This window comes from Sprattus sprattus (genome assembly GCF_963457725.1).
Source record: "Sprattus sprattus genome assembly, chromosome: 9".
Lineage (NCBI taxonomy): Eukaryota > Metazoa > Chordata > Actinopteri > Clupeiformes > Clupeidae > Sprattus > Sprattus sprattus.
The window spans coordinates 15,100,265-15,114,032 of NC_137928.1; the positions used below are offsets into that span (position 1 = coordinate 15,100,265).

Sequence of the window (13,768 nt, forward strand, 5' to 3'; positions counted from 1 at the left end):
TCCTACAAACACTAACAAGCCACTCTGCATGTAGCTGCAAGAGAAAAGGCCACTCTGCATGCTAGGGTTACCCTTCAGGCGCACTCTGAGAGAAGCCATTAGCGCATCCACAGGGCATTCCTGGATCGGGTTTCCCGGTGTGTGGGTGCTGTCCAGTATTGGGCAGGGAATGACACTATAAATGATGTGATCTGTTTCAAGTGTCTCATGTAAACACAGAACCTGTGCCAACTGTGCAGTTATTCAATCACCTTCCTGCGGGCCAAATGGTACACCTCTCTCTCTCTCTCTCTCTCTCTCTCTCTCTCTCTCTCTCTCTCTCTCTCTCTCTCTCTCTCTCTCTCTCTCTCTCTCTCTCTCTCTCTCTCTCTCTCAACAATGACAAAATGCAGTATTCACTCCACATATATTTTTATTAAATATATTCTTTTAAATTTAAGAAAGAAAATACATAGGTATAAAATGTAAGATATTATAAATACACACCGAGAGTGATACAAAAATATATACACACCTTGAACTTGGGATGTAGCCTACTGAAGAACTCAAAAATTGAAAAACAATCACAAACAATTAACAAAAAAAAGTAGAGTTAAGATAAATGTCACATCTTTCCTCAGATCATGGATACACTCACTGGAATGAAAATAATAAAATAAATAAACAGATTGGAATAAATCAGAAGTGTTCTGTAGAGAATATGTCATTGCTATACAGCACTTAGGAAATCCTGACTGTACTCCTTCACAGTTACAAAGGTAGTGTTAGTCTAAAATTCACCTTTGCAAGATGACTTTGTGGAATGGTGACCTTACCCACAGGGAACATGTCAGCATACTGTGTATTGGTCTTAGAACTGAATCCCTCCCCGCTGTCAGTAGGGGGGTCCGGTGGTCCCACGCAGTCCCACTGGCAAAGAGAAAGCGGTTCGAAGAGGGGGGAGCTTGAGGAGCTCCAGGCCACTGCTGCTCTATGTGAATGTGTATGACTGGGCCTGGCTTCTACCCAACCAAACAGACACAGATATCAGCATTCAGCGTTCCGAGTGAACACGCTCATTCAGGCACAGTCCATCTGCGGCTCCCACGGCCTGAACTGAACTGTCTTTCTACAGACTACTCATCACATCAATGCTTTTTTTCTTCTTCTGGCTTGTCCCCAATAGAGGAGTAAGGTGCTATCCAATTCCCAATTATCCAATAAAGAGCCTAGATATAACCTTGATACCGGTTCTTCACTAGACCTTCTGAATTCTCCAATAAGACACCAAAGGCCCTTCAGGGTTCTGGATAGTACCTTTTCCCCCTAACAGTGTCTAATAAGAGGGGTCAGCGTCGGGAAGCTATGCTGCTCCTGACTGATGTCGTAGCAGCCCTCTCACGCTCTTTGGCAAGCTCCATCTCAATCTTCGCCTGGATCTTCTCCCAGTCCACCTCCACCTGAAAAACACCACCCATTTACTCAGCTACCCCGGGAAGAGCTGCCAGGACCTCTCGTCCAAAGGCTAACAGTCCGTTTAGTACCAAAAAAAAAAAAGTGTTGATCTGGCGTTAATTTAGCTGAGAAATATCAGGGACAATGCAGAAGGTCTGGAAAATGTTCACTGTGAACTTGCCTGTCTCTAAGCAGGACAAACATCTTTGAGAACATCTTACCCCTTCAGAGTACTGCAAGAAACGCTTGTTAGTTTCCTTCTTGCCAAAGTCTTGCAGGAACTTCTGTCGGTGAGCGAGGACTGTGTCCACATGTGTTTTGTGCTTCACTGCCAGTTCCAGGGCCCTGTGCGAGAGACAGAGGGGAGGCCCCAGCAGTCACGATCAATAAGGAAGAAATAATGCATCAGCAGCAGGCCAGACTTTTACTGCCAACTGTCTATATTAAAATATTCATATTGATTTTAAATGTCTAGGCCATTACCTGTTTTAGCGACATGTATAAAACAAACACGCCCTTCCATCTTACACTAAGGGCAATAATAATCTGATAATGCCCCATTCCAATCATTTCCTCCCAGGTTAAGGTGACATTTTCACACAATTAAAGTCGGCTGCTGGCTGTGGCGGCATGAGTGCGTTTAACTGGAGGCCTCCTGTGTAGCCAGCTGGGCTCTCAGAAACAGATGCATGCAAGTGACAGAGTGTGCACTCGGCTCCGCTGAGCACGGACCTGTCCCAGTTGTAGAGGTTGATGTGGACCTGGATGGCCTGGTAGGTGAGACCCGCCTGCATCAGCGTGGCCTCTGCCTCCTGCAGGTGTCCGCTGAACAGGAGCATGTGGGCCAGGGAGGACTCCTTAGAGGGCAGCTCCTTAATGAAGTTGATGTACTGGACCTTATCAACCTGCAGCAGAGGATGATGAGAGGAAAATCAACAACAACAAAACAACAACAACAACAAATCAGACGAACACAGCCAAGATAGTAAAACAATAATGCATTTCATCTTGGCGGGTTTGGGGAAGCAGGGGACAGACACAAATCTGATTTACTATGAATATGCAAAATAATCCAAAGAAGGCACTGTGAGCACACACAAGCCAGACTCACCTCTCCGATGGCTGCATAGGCTACCTCAGCAGTGGTGAGCTCCCTATTGGCCACCGCCATGCCAGCAAGACACGCCCACAGAGCCTGATCCTGTGAAGAGGGAGCTCAGTCACATCGCTGTCCAGGTCCTAGCAGGTGGGCCTCACTTTAGAGGCCGACATGCCTCACTCTGGCCTGACTCTGCCAGCCCATATCTCTGCTCAAGTTTTACTGAGACGTAGTCTGGACACCCTCAGCTGACTTCAAGATGGATACAGATTTAAATGGCACTAAAAGAATGGCGCATGCTGGGAAAATCAGTTACATTGTGAGAGTATTGTTGATGGTGTCCGACTGAAGGCCGATGCGGTGGATTTTAATTTAATTATGAACTGAGTCCAATTCTGACTACAATAACCTAAATCCAGCAGTGGTGCACAACACCACAGTCAAAGCAATGACATTCACAGGAAGGCAAGACCAGGCTAGAAACATGCAAGCAAATAGAGGCATTGCAGACACATGCAGACACACGGAGACACATGGAGACAGGCCGCGCACACAGATGCAGACAAGTAGTTGGCGTTCTGACTGGAAGCAGGGTGTGCAATGGCAAACAGCTTTAAAGGGATAGTTCGGTTTTTAAGACATGAATATGTATGGCTTCCCCGTCAGCAGTGTCATGCAATCATGCATCACTTACCCCCGACAGCGTCCTGTGAGCAGAGTTCTCGTCCAGTTTTGGTCAAACCGAAAGTAGTCCGGCATGTTTCCAGACCCAGGAAAATAAAAGGTTTCTCTTCCCAAAACATTATGTGTTCAAAAGAGTGATATATTTGCATCCCAAAACCGTTGTAGTGCAAAAAGTCACACCTCGTTATCACTTGGCCCTATTTTCAATACGCTCGATATTGCAGAGTCTACGGCAGATACTACTAGAGAGTCTACCTGTTTTATTTCGCGAAAGTTGATTCGCGAAAGTTTGATTCACCAAAGTTGCCTGAGAGAAACGTCCATCACAAAATAACGATGCTTTATGTCAATTTTATCAAATGTTGTCTCAGTTTTCATCGTTTTCCTGTGATGGACGTTTCTCTCAGGCAACTTTGGTGAATCAAACTTTCGCGAATCAACTTTCGCGAAATAAAACAGGTAGACTCTCTAGTAGTATCTGCCGTAGACTCTGCAGTATCGAGCGTATTGAAAATAGGGCCAAGTGATAACGAGGTGTGACTTTTTGCACTACAACGGTTTTGGGATGCAAATATATCACTCTTTTGAACACATAATGTTTTGGGAAGAGAAACCTTTTATTTTCCTGGGTCTGGAAACATGCCGGACTACTTTCGGTTTGACCAAAACTGGACGAGAACTCTGCTCACAGGACGCTGTCGGGGGTAAGTGATGCATGATTGCATGACACTGCTGACGGGGAAGCCATACATATTCATGTCTTAAAAACCGAACTATCCCTTTAAGCTTGAAATTTACACAGGCTGACTCATGGCATGGTATGGTGAAGGGGGGTAGTGTGGGGTGGGTAGACACAGGGTGTTTGACTCCAGAGCTGAAATACCATAAACATAGGGGTGTTTTCGACATCATAGATGTTTTGCTGCTTTCACACAAAAAGGCAAGAGCCATGTGTGTGCCAAAACGAGGGGATGACTTCCGTGAAAGGGCCCTTGAAGGCCACACCCTTACCGTAACATCTCTTAGTGGACATTGGCAGAGGGACACATAGCTAGGGATGACCGCAATTTGGGAGAACCTCTCCTCCCCTCCTGGGGCAAAGGAGCACATCAACAGTTCCCATGCTGCCTAGCACTAAGCGCACTTAACAACAGCCTTCTTGATTATTAGCAGGGAGTCTTGTTAAATGATGTGAACCATAAACCATAATCCCACTGCCATCATAGTTAATAAAAACCTGCCTGTGCAAGTTCCTTACCCGTTGGTGCACTGCATTTTAAAGGGTGTTAAGAGGGCATTGTTTCACAAGTTTTACACTTTTAATGGTCTGAGTTGATTCATACACAGCATCCCTACTACTCATTATTATTATAGAATAGATTCATGGATACAGAAATGATTACACTACATTATATGATAGTAACAGACACCAAAAATGTAAACAGGTCAGTTCATGTGAATGGGTGCACTGTGTGTATGTCCATTAATGAGAGTGTGTATACGTGTATGTATGTGTTCATTAATAAGAGGGTGTGTATATGTGTTCATTAATGAGAGGGTGTGTATATGTGTGTGTGTTCATTAATGAAAGTTTGTATATGTGTGTGTGTGTGTGTTCATTAATGAGAGTGTGTATATGTGTGTGTTCATTAATGAGAGTGTGTTTATATGTGTGTGTGTTCATTAATGAGAGTGTGTGCTTATGTGTGTATGTTCATTAATGAAAGTTTATATATATATGTGTATGTTCATTAATGAGAGTGTGTATATGTGTGTGTACGTCTACAGTTGTGTACATGTTTGTAAGACGGTCTTCCTGAAAATTGGTACTTCCCCTATGACTCCCACATCCCCCCTCTAAGTTTCCTGCCAGTCTCCCAGCAGGACTGTGGTTACAGAACCATAAAGCACGGCAGCACGGCCATCAGGCTCAAGGCATGGCAGATTACTCAGCCGGGGCTGCGGTGGTTGGGGGGTAATGGCCACTGTGGCGTACGGTAAATGGTGTCACACTGGCTCGATAGAAACACATTTAAGGAGCGTTAAAAGCACTCTTGTTTGGGAGGGCTTAGTCACTGGTTTGCTAAAGTGCCTCAGGAACCGTCATTATGCCCCATAAACGCGCCCGCGAAAAAAAACAACAGCAACCAGAGGATGCACAACAACACTTGTGGAAAGGATCAAAAGGCCAAAAGGAAATGGCAAAATGGAATCATCTGTAGAAGACACTAGCATATCTACTGTAGAAGTCAGCTTTAGTTTACAGATTGCAAAAGGAAACAGCGAAGAGTGATAGAACCAAGGAGCAGCCACAGCAACTATGTGGAACCTTTGAAGAACAAGAACCATGGAAGACCACATAGCACTCTATGCCAATTAAACACACACTGATTATTAAGCTATGGACAGTTTAGGCCGTGCATTTACTAAAATAACAGTCGACTTACTAAAGCCTTCAAATTAGCTTGCTTGTTTGTGTGTTGGCTTGGTGTTTAACTTTAGTGTATCTTCAGTGCAGTAGGCTAACACTTACAGCTAGCTCACACAGCAGACCTATTCACTGGCTGTGTTACACACTTTTGTCCTGTGCTACACTAAGAAAGCGTGCTGGCATGAGGCCAATCCTCTAGTCCTTCAGAGGCCATTCCCACTGTGCTCTTAAAACAAGTTATAGACGCATTAGGCCCCAAGTTGCTCTTGGATTTTAATCATTTTCTTTCCCCTGGCTATGTTCCTGATGATTTTGAAATGACTTGTGTACAACCTCATCTGAAGAAAGTTGGCCTTGACCTGCCTGTGTAAAACAATTATAAACCAATTTCTAAGCCGACTCTCATTTTTCACCATTTAGATATCAATATTAAAACAACACTTTTGGTTTATTTTGGCTAGCTACCAAATAGCTTCTGATGTTTAGCAACAGGAGAGACCTAAGCACTGGTGTTGGCAATCCCTGTAGGTACCTTACCTGACATTTCTTGGCCTTTGTTTTTTCTCTTTTCAAACATTTTCCTAAACTATGGTGTCCCTAAAGGATCCATTCTAGAAACACTGTTATTATATTTGTTAAACGATATAGTCAGCTGTCCATCTCACATTATTTGCCGACATCTGTTTTTGACTTCGGTGACATTTGTCTGACCTACAAACCTCATCTGTGTCTTAAGTACCAGCAAGACTTCATACGCCTTTATACTCTGAAACACTCTCTGCAGTGGCTTATTCATCAGCTCTTAAGACTCCTTGACAATGGTGTTACAAAGGCTGATAATATACAATAACCAGTTTATGGTAAGTTGCAACAGTAATAATAATAATTAAGTACATATAAAAAGATACAAAAAAAAACTGTGCTGTAAAACTTGCTCACCACAGGAAACCTTTTATCACCATCAACTGTGTTCCATGTGGGTGAATTGACTGCTTATGACACAACCCAAACACCAACGCCTGAAAACCAGTTTGCAAATAGTGTTTGTGGTCAAGTGTGTGGTTTGCCTAGTGACCCCAGCTTGTATTTTGTAAATGTAGCCTCATTAAAAGGTTATAGTCTTTGGTAGGGGGGAGCTTTTTAAAAGGGATCAATGCGCAGGATACTTAATAGGGAAGGAATGTGGGAGAACAAGGACAGAGGGAGATCAGGGAGAATGTTAGGGCCTCTGTCTGGACTCACCTCCTTCTCTGAGGCCTACCACAGAGAGAGAAACTCAACATGACGATGGGGAAGGAGGTGATAAAAGAGTGAAGAGCCAGAGTAAGATAGATTGAGGGAGAAAAGAGAGAGGAAAGCCAGCCATGAGTCCACATGATCGACAGACATACATTCACATACACACTTACACCATAACCACAATGCAAACACACACACACACACACACAGGCATACACACAAACAGGCATACACACACACACACACACACACAGGCATACACACACACACAGGCATACACACACAGGCATACACACACACACACACACACACACACACACACACACACACACACACACACACACAGGCATACACACAAACAGGCACACACACAAACAGGCACACACACACACACACACACACACACACACAAGCCTACATACACACAGGCATACACACAAAGGCATACACACACACACACACACACACACACAATCACACACGCACAGGCACACACACAGACAGACAGACACACACACACGCAGTCAGACACACACACCAACACAAGACTAAGAAACATTAAGGAAATTAGACACACAAACATGCATTACATTTACCAAAAGAAAAGGAGGCAAATGAACAAACAAGTCCACAGTGTCCTGAAGAGTAAACACATGCATGCATGCAAACACCCACATTTAACACTCATACACTGAGCACAAACCTCCACTCACTCATATGGTGTCCGTACACAGACTTGGATGTACTTGGGTGCAATAACAGCTAACTGTATTTGATTTAATGGTAGTAACCCCAAGGCCAGCTGGTTCGCTTGCTGTGAGTACTGTGAGCCCTGGTCCTGTAATCATCATCCCCGTCTCCTATTTACAGCACCTCAATGTGCTACCAATTAAAGCGCTCACTAATTACGCAATTAATCCTAAAACATTTTACCTTCGGAGGAAAAGATGTGTCAGGTTTCCTTCGGAGCACGACTAAGTAACAGTTGCTGTTCCAGTGTTAGGCACAACTACTTATGTTGCACAGGGGACTGTTTTTTTTTAACCTTACTCTTTTTTAAACTTTTCCGCCAGGATAAAGAATGATGAGGTTTAATATAACATAGGCTAATATGATTTTCCCTTTGCCTTAGGTCAAGTTTCCATTCTTCTGTGACTGCATGTGCCCTTTCAGCTCTGTCTTATTGATGAATGACAAGCACTGAGAAGTGAAACGAGGCCAAGGGTTTGCGTCAGCGGTTAGCGCCTAGTGGCTAACTCCCTACTGAGGCACACGACAAAGCATTTTTCTCACAAAACTGTTTGTAAACTGGCGCTGGTCTGTAAATCCCTGAGGTGAAGAGAGTCCAGGAAAGTATGTTTATATTTCATTAGGATTTGATTAGGCTTTTGAACTTTGCAACTCGCCAGGAGATTAGATTTGCCTTGCAAGGTCTTCTGGGGAGTTGTTCCCAGCTGACACCGTACGACTAGTTTTTTTGCATTTCACTTTTTATAGCATATTTCAGCATGTGATCGTAGGCACTCATATCTAATGCCTGAAGTAAGAATTTAATCAAAAAGCCTTCTGTATGCGCTTGTGTGATTGCTATCTTGAGAGCTACTATTCCTCCTGGCGTGAGCTCCACTGTCATGTCTCCGTGTCCTCTCAGGGGGTAGAGCGCAGGCGTAATGTTACCTTGGCGAAGCGGCAGAGGCGTAGGGCATCCTCCCAGCGGGCAGTGCTGGCGTACTCGTGCAGGATGGCGGGGTATGGCGACACGGCGTTGTACACCAGAGAGCCGTCCACTCGTCTCACCGTCACCTGTGTGCCCACATAGCTCAGGATGTGCGGTGTGCTGCTCAGCTCACTGCAAGGCATGATGGGATAGGATCAGTCAGCCAGGGAAGGGTAGGGAAACGGATACATAGAACTCGAGACCTCAGTTTCCTCTACGGTACAATCAAGATAAAACCTGTAATGCAACACATCATAAAAACACGCTCAAGCAGCAATCCATTGAAGTATGGTTAGAGGGCTATCAATAAACCCAAGAGATCTGAGATACTGAAACCATAGATGTCAAAACTGCCTGTCTAAAATTATACCTATAGCTTATTTCATACCCTGTCAAGTACTAAAACACTCAGGAGTGCACAAACGTAGGCACTGGCTTGTCTATTTGGATAAGTAATGGCATATTTCCTTGCATGACAACTTACCCCCAAGATTGTACAGACTGTAAATCTCAGACATGCGCAGGCAGGCGTTTGTACCTGAGATGTGCTGGTGCCACAGTGCCTCTTTACCTGGCATCCTTCATTAGGAGTGTCTTTACCTGGCATCCTTCATGAGGAGTGTCTTTACCTGGCATCCTTCATGAAGAGTGTCTTTACCTGGCATCCTTCATGAGGAGTGTCTTTACCTGGCATCCTACATGAGGAGTGTCTTTACCTGGCATCCTTCATGAGGAGTGTCTTTACCTGGCATCCTTCATGAGGAGTGTCTTTACCTGGCATTCTTCGTGAAGAGTGTCTTTGGCAGCAGGTCTTTGTCCACAAACACAGCGCCGGGGTAGTACCACACGGTGAACTGTTCGTCTTGAACCCCGCTCAGAATGTTCACAGAGTCGTTCCACGCTATCGTCTTCACCATGGTACCTGTAAGGAAGAGTGCCACTGTTCTGAATTGGATCCTTAAAACTAACGTAAAATGTAATCATATTCATTAGTCCGAGAAAACGTTTTAATCCTATTTCCAAGTAAACACTGGGATATGTATTATAAGTAATGTGTTTATATATATTTAAACCTTCAGGTTAAGCCAACCAAGTGCTGCTAAAATGTACAGTGCTACCTGATTCATCTGGTCAGAGAAAAACCGGAAGTGACGTTGCACGATTGCAAGGCAAGTCGCAGAAAACAAACAGCTGTCAAAATCAGTGTTTGACATTTCCTTGTAGCAGTTCCAAGCTAAACAATCAAACGAAAAGAAGCTTTGCAAAAACGACAGCTTCACGATTGGTTGCCAGTTATTGACAGCCATTTGTTTTCACTAGGTTTGTCAAGCCACTGCCGGATACGACGTTGCACTGACCAGACGAATGGCCCTCACTTCTCTGTTGTCCTTCACATCGCACAAAGCCAGCTGGCTGCCTCAGAGGCTCTCCCTGCTCTTAACGCTATACTCGAGAGGCACTGGCAGAGCGAGAGCTGCTGCTGATCCGGACAAAACCCCCTTCTCTCGCTCTCTCTCTCTCTCGCACACGGGCTCTTACCTATCTTGATGATGCTGTGTTCGCTGCGGCTGAGGTGGCGGACAGAGCTCAGGTACAGGTCACGGTTCTTGTCGATCAGGGCAATCTTGCGATCGCTGGCTGGGCCACACTGGTCCAAAGCAATCTCCATCACCTCCATCTGTAAGAAACAAGGGTTCACATCATGAGTACATTGCCATTCACTAACATTTTAATTTGACGGCGTTAACGGATGGATAGATGGACTGTTTACATACTGAAAGAAGCATATGATGTCAAAGTTGTTTTCACTCTTTGTTTAAAAATTAACTGAAAGTGACATCATAATTAACCGAGGTGCACAACTGGGAGAAGGCCGACGGGTTCACATCACGAGCGTGCACACACATAATCCACTATATCTGTGAAGGCTAAAGAGCTTTTCTCCTGCCTGGGCAAAAAATTCTGCTTCAGTAAGGATATTAATGTATGAAAAAGCTTTATCTATGCACAGACGTGATGACTAATGGATGTGGGATGGCTGAGGTGTGGACAGTTTAAAGATTCGGCATATACTGCAAACATCATATGGTTTCTGGTCAAGACTGCTAAGTCATGATGCGCATTATATTCAGTGCAGGACGAGTGAAACAGTTAGGTTTTAGTGAGAGGGCCTATATTTAGTTCTGGTGAGTGGTGATGTCAGTTCTGGTAAGTTGAATGGGCAGAGTTTGAGAAAGGGACAACTAAAGTAACTACGGTCAGCATGAAGAAACACTGCATTGCTAATGGCAGGGACTGCTACTCAATACAGCCTCATTTCACGTACACTAACGCAATTTTTCCTGGGCCATTTCCTGGACTGGAGTGAGGCAGCTGTGATTTACACTGCAGTGTGTGTGTGTGTGTGTGTGTGTGTGAGAACAGCCCACACTGTCCCAACACATACTCAACGCCACGCCCTCTGACCCCTTCTGTCACAATTTCACACCTGTCAAGAGTGGCGGCGCAGGACCTAATGTGGGAATTTGTTCGGGGCTCAGTTTTCATTAGTGCGCATCTAATTTGACATTCCTGCAGCAATGGGAAACAGAGGGGCTGTGGGAGAGATGCCTGGTTCGCATTAGGTGAGCTGATTAAAGCTGCGGTGTCATCCCTCACCCTGCTGAGCGACAACCTTGGGGCAGGCGGATAAGTGTGGTGCGGATCTGGCGCGGATCTGGTGCCGGCTTAGATTCGAGGGGCGCTATAAATAGCAAACAAAGGCAAACGTTTGCCAACGTTTTCACATGCTTTAAGTTCACCGCAAACGTTTGCATACACACACGCAAACAGTCTGAAGGTGGTTGTTCTCGGGATCAACACACACAAACAGTCTGAGGACATTGTTGTCGGCACACAAACACGGAGGCTGGACTATTGTTACAGTTTAAATTAAGTTTAAAAAATGTAAAAGTTAAAAAACAATGCATTCGCCTTAAATGTTTGCCTCTGTTTGTCGAATTGGCACACCCCTCTGGCTTAAATCTGAGACGGAGACATGCCTGGTCCGTGCCGGATTGCCGTGCCGGTGGAGTCGTACTGTACTCGTACCATAGCGGACCGGCTGCTCTGACCAACATGGTCTGACATCACCTCAGCGTGGGGCTTAGGAGTTCTCCACAGCATAACTCATCCATCCGACCTGCTTAGGGTGAATACGGTGCCAAGTGAGTTGATTTCATTGAGGAGTTTAACATAAGTGCAACACTGGGGGTAAATGAACGTAGAGGAGTTGTAAACAGGCTTCTTTTGACTTCGCAAATATTCCCATAAACTAAATATGATACAACACTGGGAACGTGTAGATCGGGAGACTAATTGATGCTCACAGTAAAAGTGTGTACGGTGTAATTATATATATATATACAGTATATATAAATGTGTGTGTGTCTGTGTGTATATGCATGAGTGTGTATTTTTGTATGTGAGTGTACCTGAGTGTATTTGTATGTGTGTGTGTGAGCGTGTATGTGTGCACTTGATTATGTGTGTGTGTGTGTGTGTGTGTGTGTGTGTGTGTGTGTGTGTGTGTGTGTGTGTGTGTGTGTGTGTGTGTGTGTGATTGTGTTAGCGCGCACAAAGCCAGCTGGCTGCCTCAGAGGCTCTCCCTGGTCTTAACGCTGTACTCGATAGGCACTGGCAGAGCGAGAGCTGCTGCTGATCCTGGACAAAACCCCCTTCTCTCTCTCTCTCTCTCTCTCTCTTTCACTTGGACATTTCACAAAGACAACTCTCCTGTCCTCTGGGGGGCGCTGTTACATTTTTAGCCTTAAAGCCATGCCTTCTCTATGTTAGATTTATTATGCAGCACAACAGGACCCGGCAAGTGGAGGATGAACAGAGATTTGTTCCTGCATTTCCTCTTCTGGCATGACTGGTGTGTACGTAGTTTAGATTTCCACGCAGCCAGTAAGTAAGTAGCAGTCAAAAGTAAGGTGGTGAAAAGAAAGCCAACATACCAGAAACGGTTAACAAGAATGGTTGGTAAGCATCTTGAAAAACATTCTTTTGAGCTTCCATTGGAACGGGCCGAATGAGTCACTGACAGCTCTGAATAATGAGCTGCTCCTCCGGTCAGGGAGGCCCATTCAGCTGAAATTAGCTCCCTATTCACAATCACAGATGACTCAGCCAACGCAGCATCTGCAGGCCCATGACCAGATCTTCTTTTGGGGGGAAAAACAAACACATGCGGGTCGCTACCAAACATGAAGAACAGCTTACCTTGTGTGTTAGAGGCTTGCCATCTCCCAGAGGTTTCCCCGTCTGGGCATCAAACAGGAAGACGACTGAGGAGAGCAACAATTGGACAGAAAAAGGGGATCATCTGAGTCGTTAATTCAACTGATTCATACAAATTGATGATTTAAAAAAAAAAAAAGGAAAGAAAATAAATAAAACCAAAAGTCCTGCTATAATGACTACTTCATTAAGTAGAGATGGCTGAAGGTCTCATATGCAGTTCACCAAGTTAAATAAAATTTAGAAATTAGCCATCACACATCAGTGCTCCAATCAATCAGGGTTTGTCAAGATAGTTTGCCACAATTCCTGATGAAATGTAGGTTGTTGTATAGTTGATATATTGCTTTCAAAAGGAGACAAAAAAGGCCCAATGTAGACCTCCTCTAACACTGCAATGTACTGCAATATTTTGATGCACACATTAGCATGACGTGCATGCTATAGGCTGCGAACACTCCAAGGGTCTCTTCTGACTCGTCACCAATGAACCGCAGGGTCCGTACCTTTCTCGTCAGTTTTGTCTCGGATGGCTATGGTGTCGTTGCTGATGGAGACTGACTGGGCGTTCAAGATGTCCGTGCGCATGCCCTGGAACTTGGGAGAGGAGACCAGACGACCTTCATATGAATACACGTAGATTCCTCCTCCATCCACCAACAGAAAATGTCTGACATAAAAAAGAGAGAAAAACATTAGGAGCCCATATAGCGGTGCATCTCAACAAGGATCCTTGAGTGGGGCAATGGATGGAGATTGTTTAAGTATTTAATAAAAACATTTTCTATTGTCATATTTGTTTTGTGTATATTATCTTCAAGTGAAGATTATTGAACAGCATTACTGCCTTTTCACAAAGACTCTGTTGAAACTCTGGCAGAGG

General features: G+C 44.6%; 1 protein-coding gene across 1 annotated transcript in view; it reads right to left on the reverse strand.

Annotated features, from left to right (window-relative positions):
* Positions 1-544: 544 nt before the first annotated feature.
* Positions 545-13,768, reverse strand: part of ift80 (intraflagellar transport 80 homolog (Chlamydomonas)) — a gene marked incomplete at its 5' end in the record, with an annotated part of 57,468 nt that continues 44,244 nt past the window's right edge. The window contains 9 exons of the mRNA XM_080845332.1: positions 545-1,439; positions 1,656-1,779; positions 2,167-2,339; positions 2,546-2,635; positions 8,565-8,736; positions 9,379-9,526; positions 10,144-10,282; positions 12,868-12,932; positions 13,392-13,555. Of these exons, the coding sequence (XP_080701458.1) occupies positions 1,329-1,439; positions 1,656-1,779; positions 2,167-2,339; positions 2,546-2,635; positions 8,565-8,736; positions 9,379-9,526; positions 10,144-10,282; positions 12,868-12,932; positions 13,392-13,555 (1,186 nt within the window). The 3' untranslated portion in view covers positions 545-1,328. The remainder of the gene's footprint in view (positions 1,440-1,655; positions 1,780-2,166; positions 2,340-2,545; positions 2,636-8,564; positions 8,737-9,378; positions 9,527-10,143; positions 10,283-12,867; positions 12,933-13,391; positions 13,556-13,768) is intronic.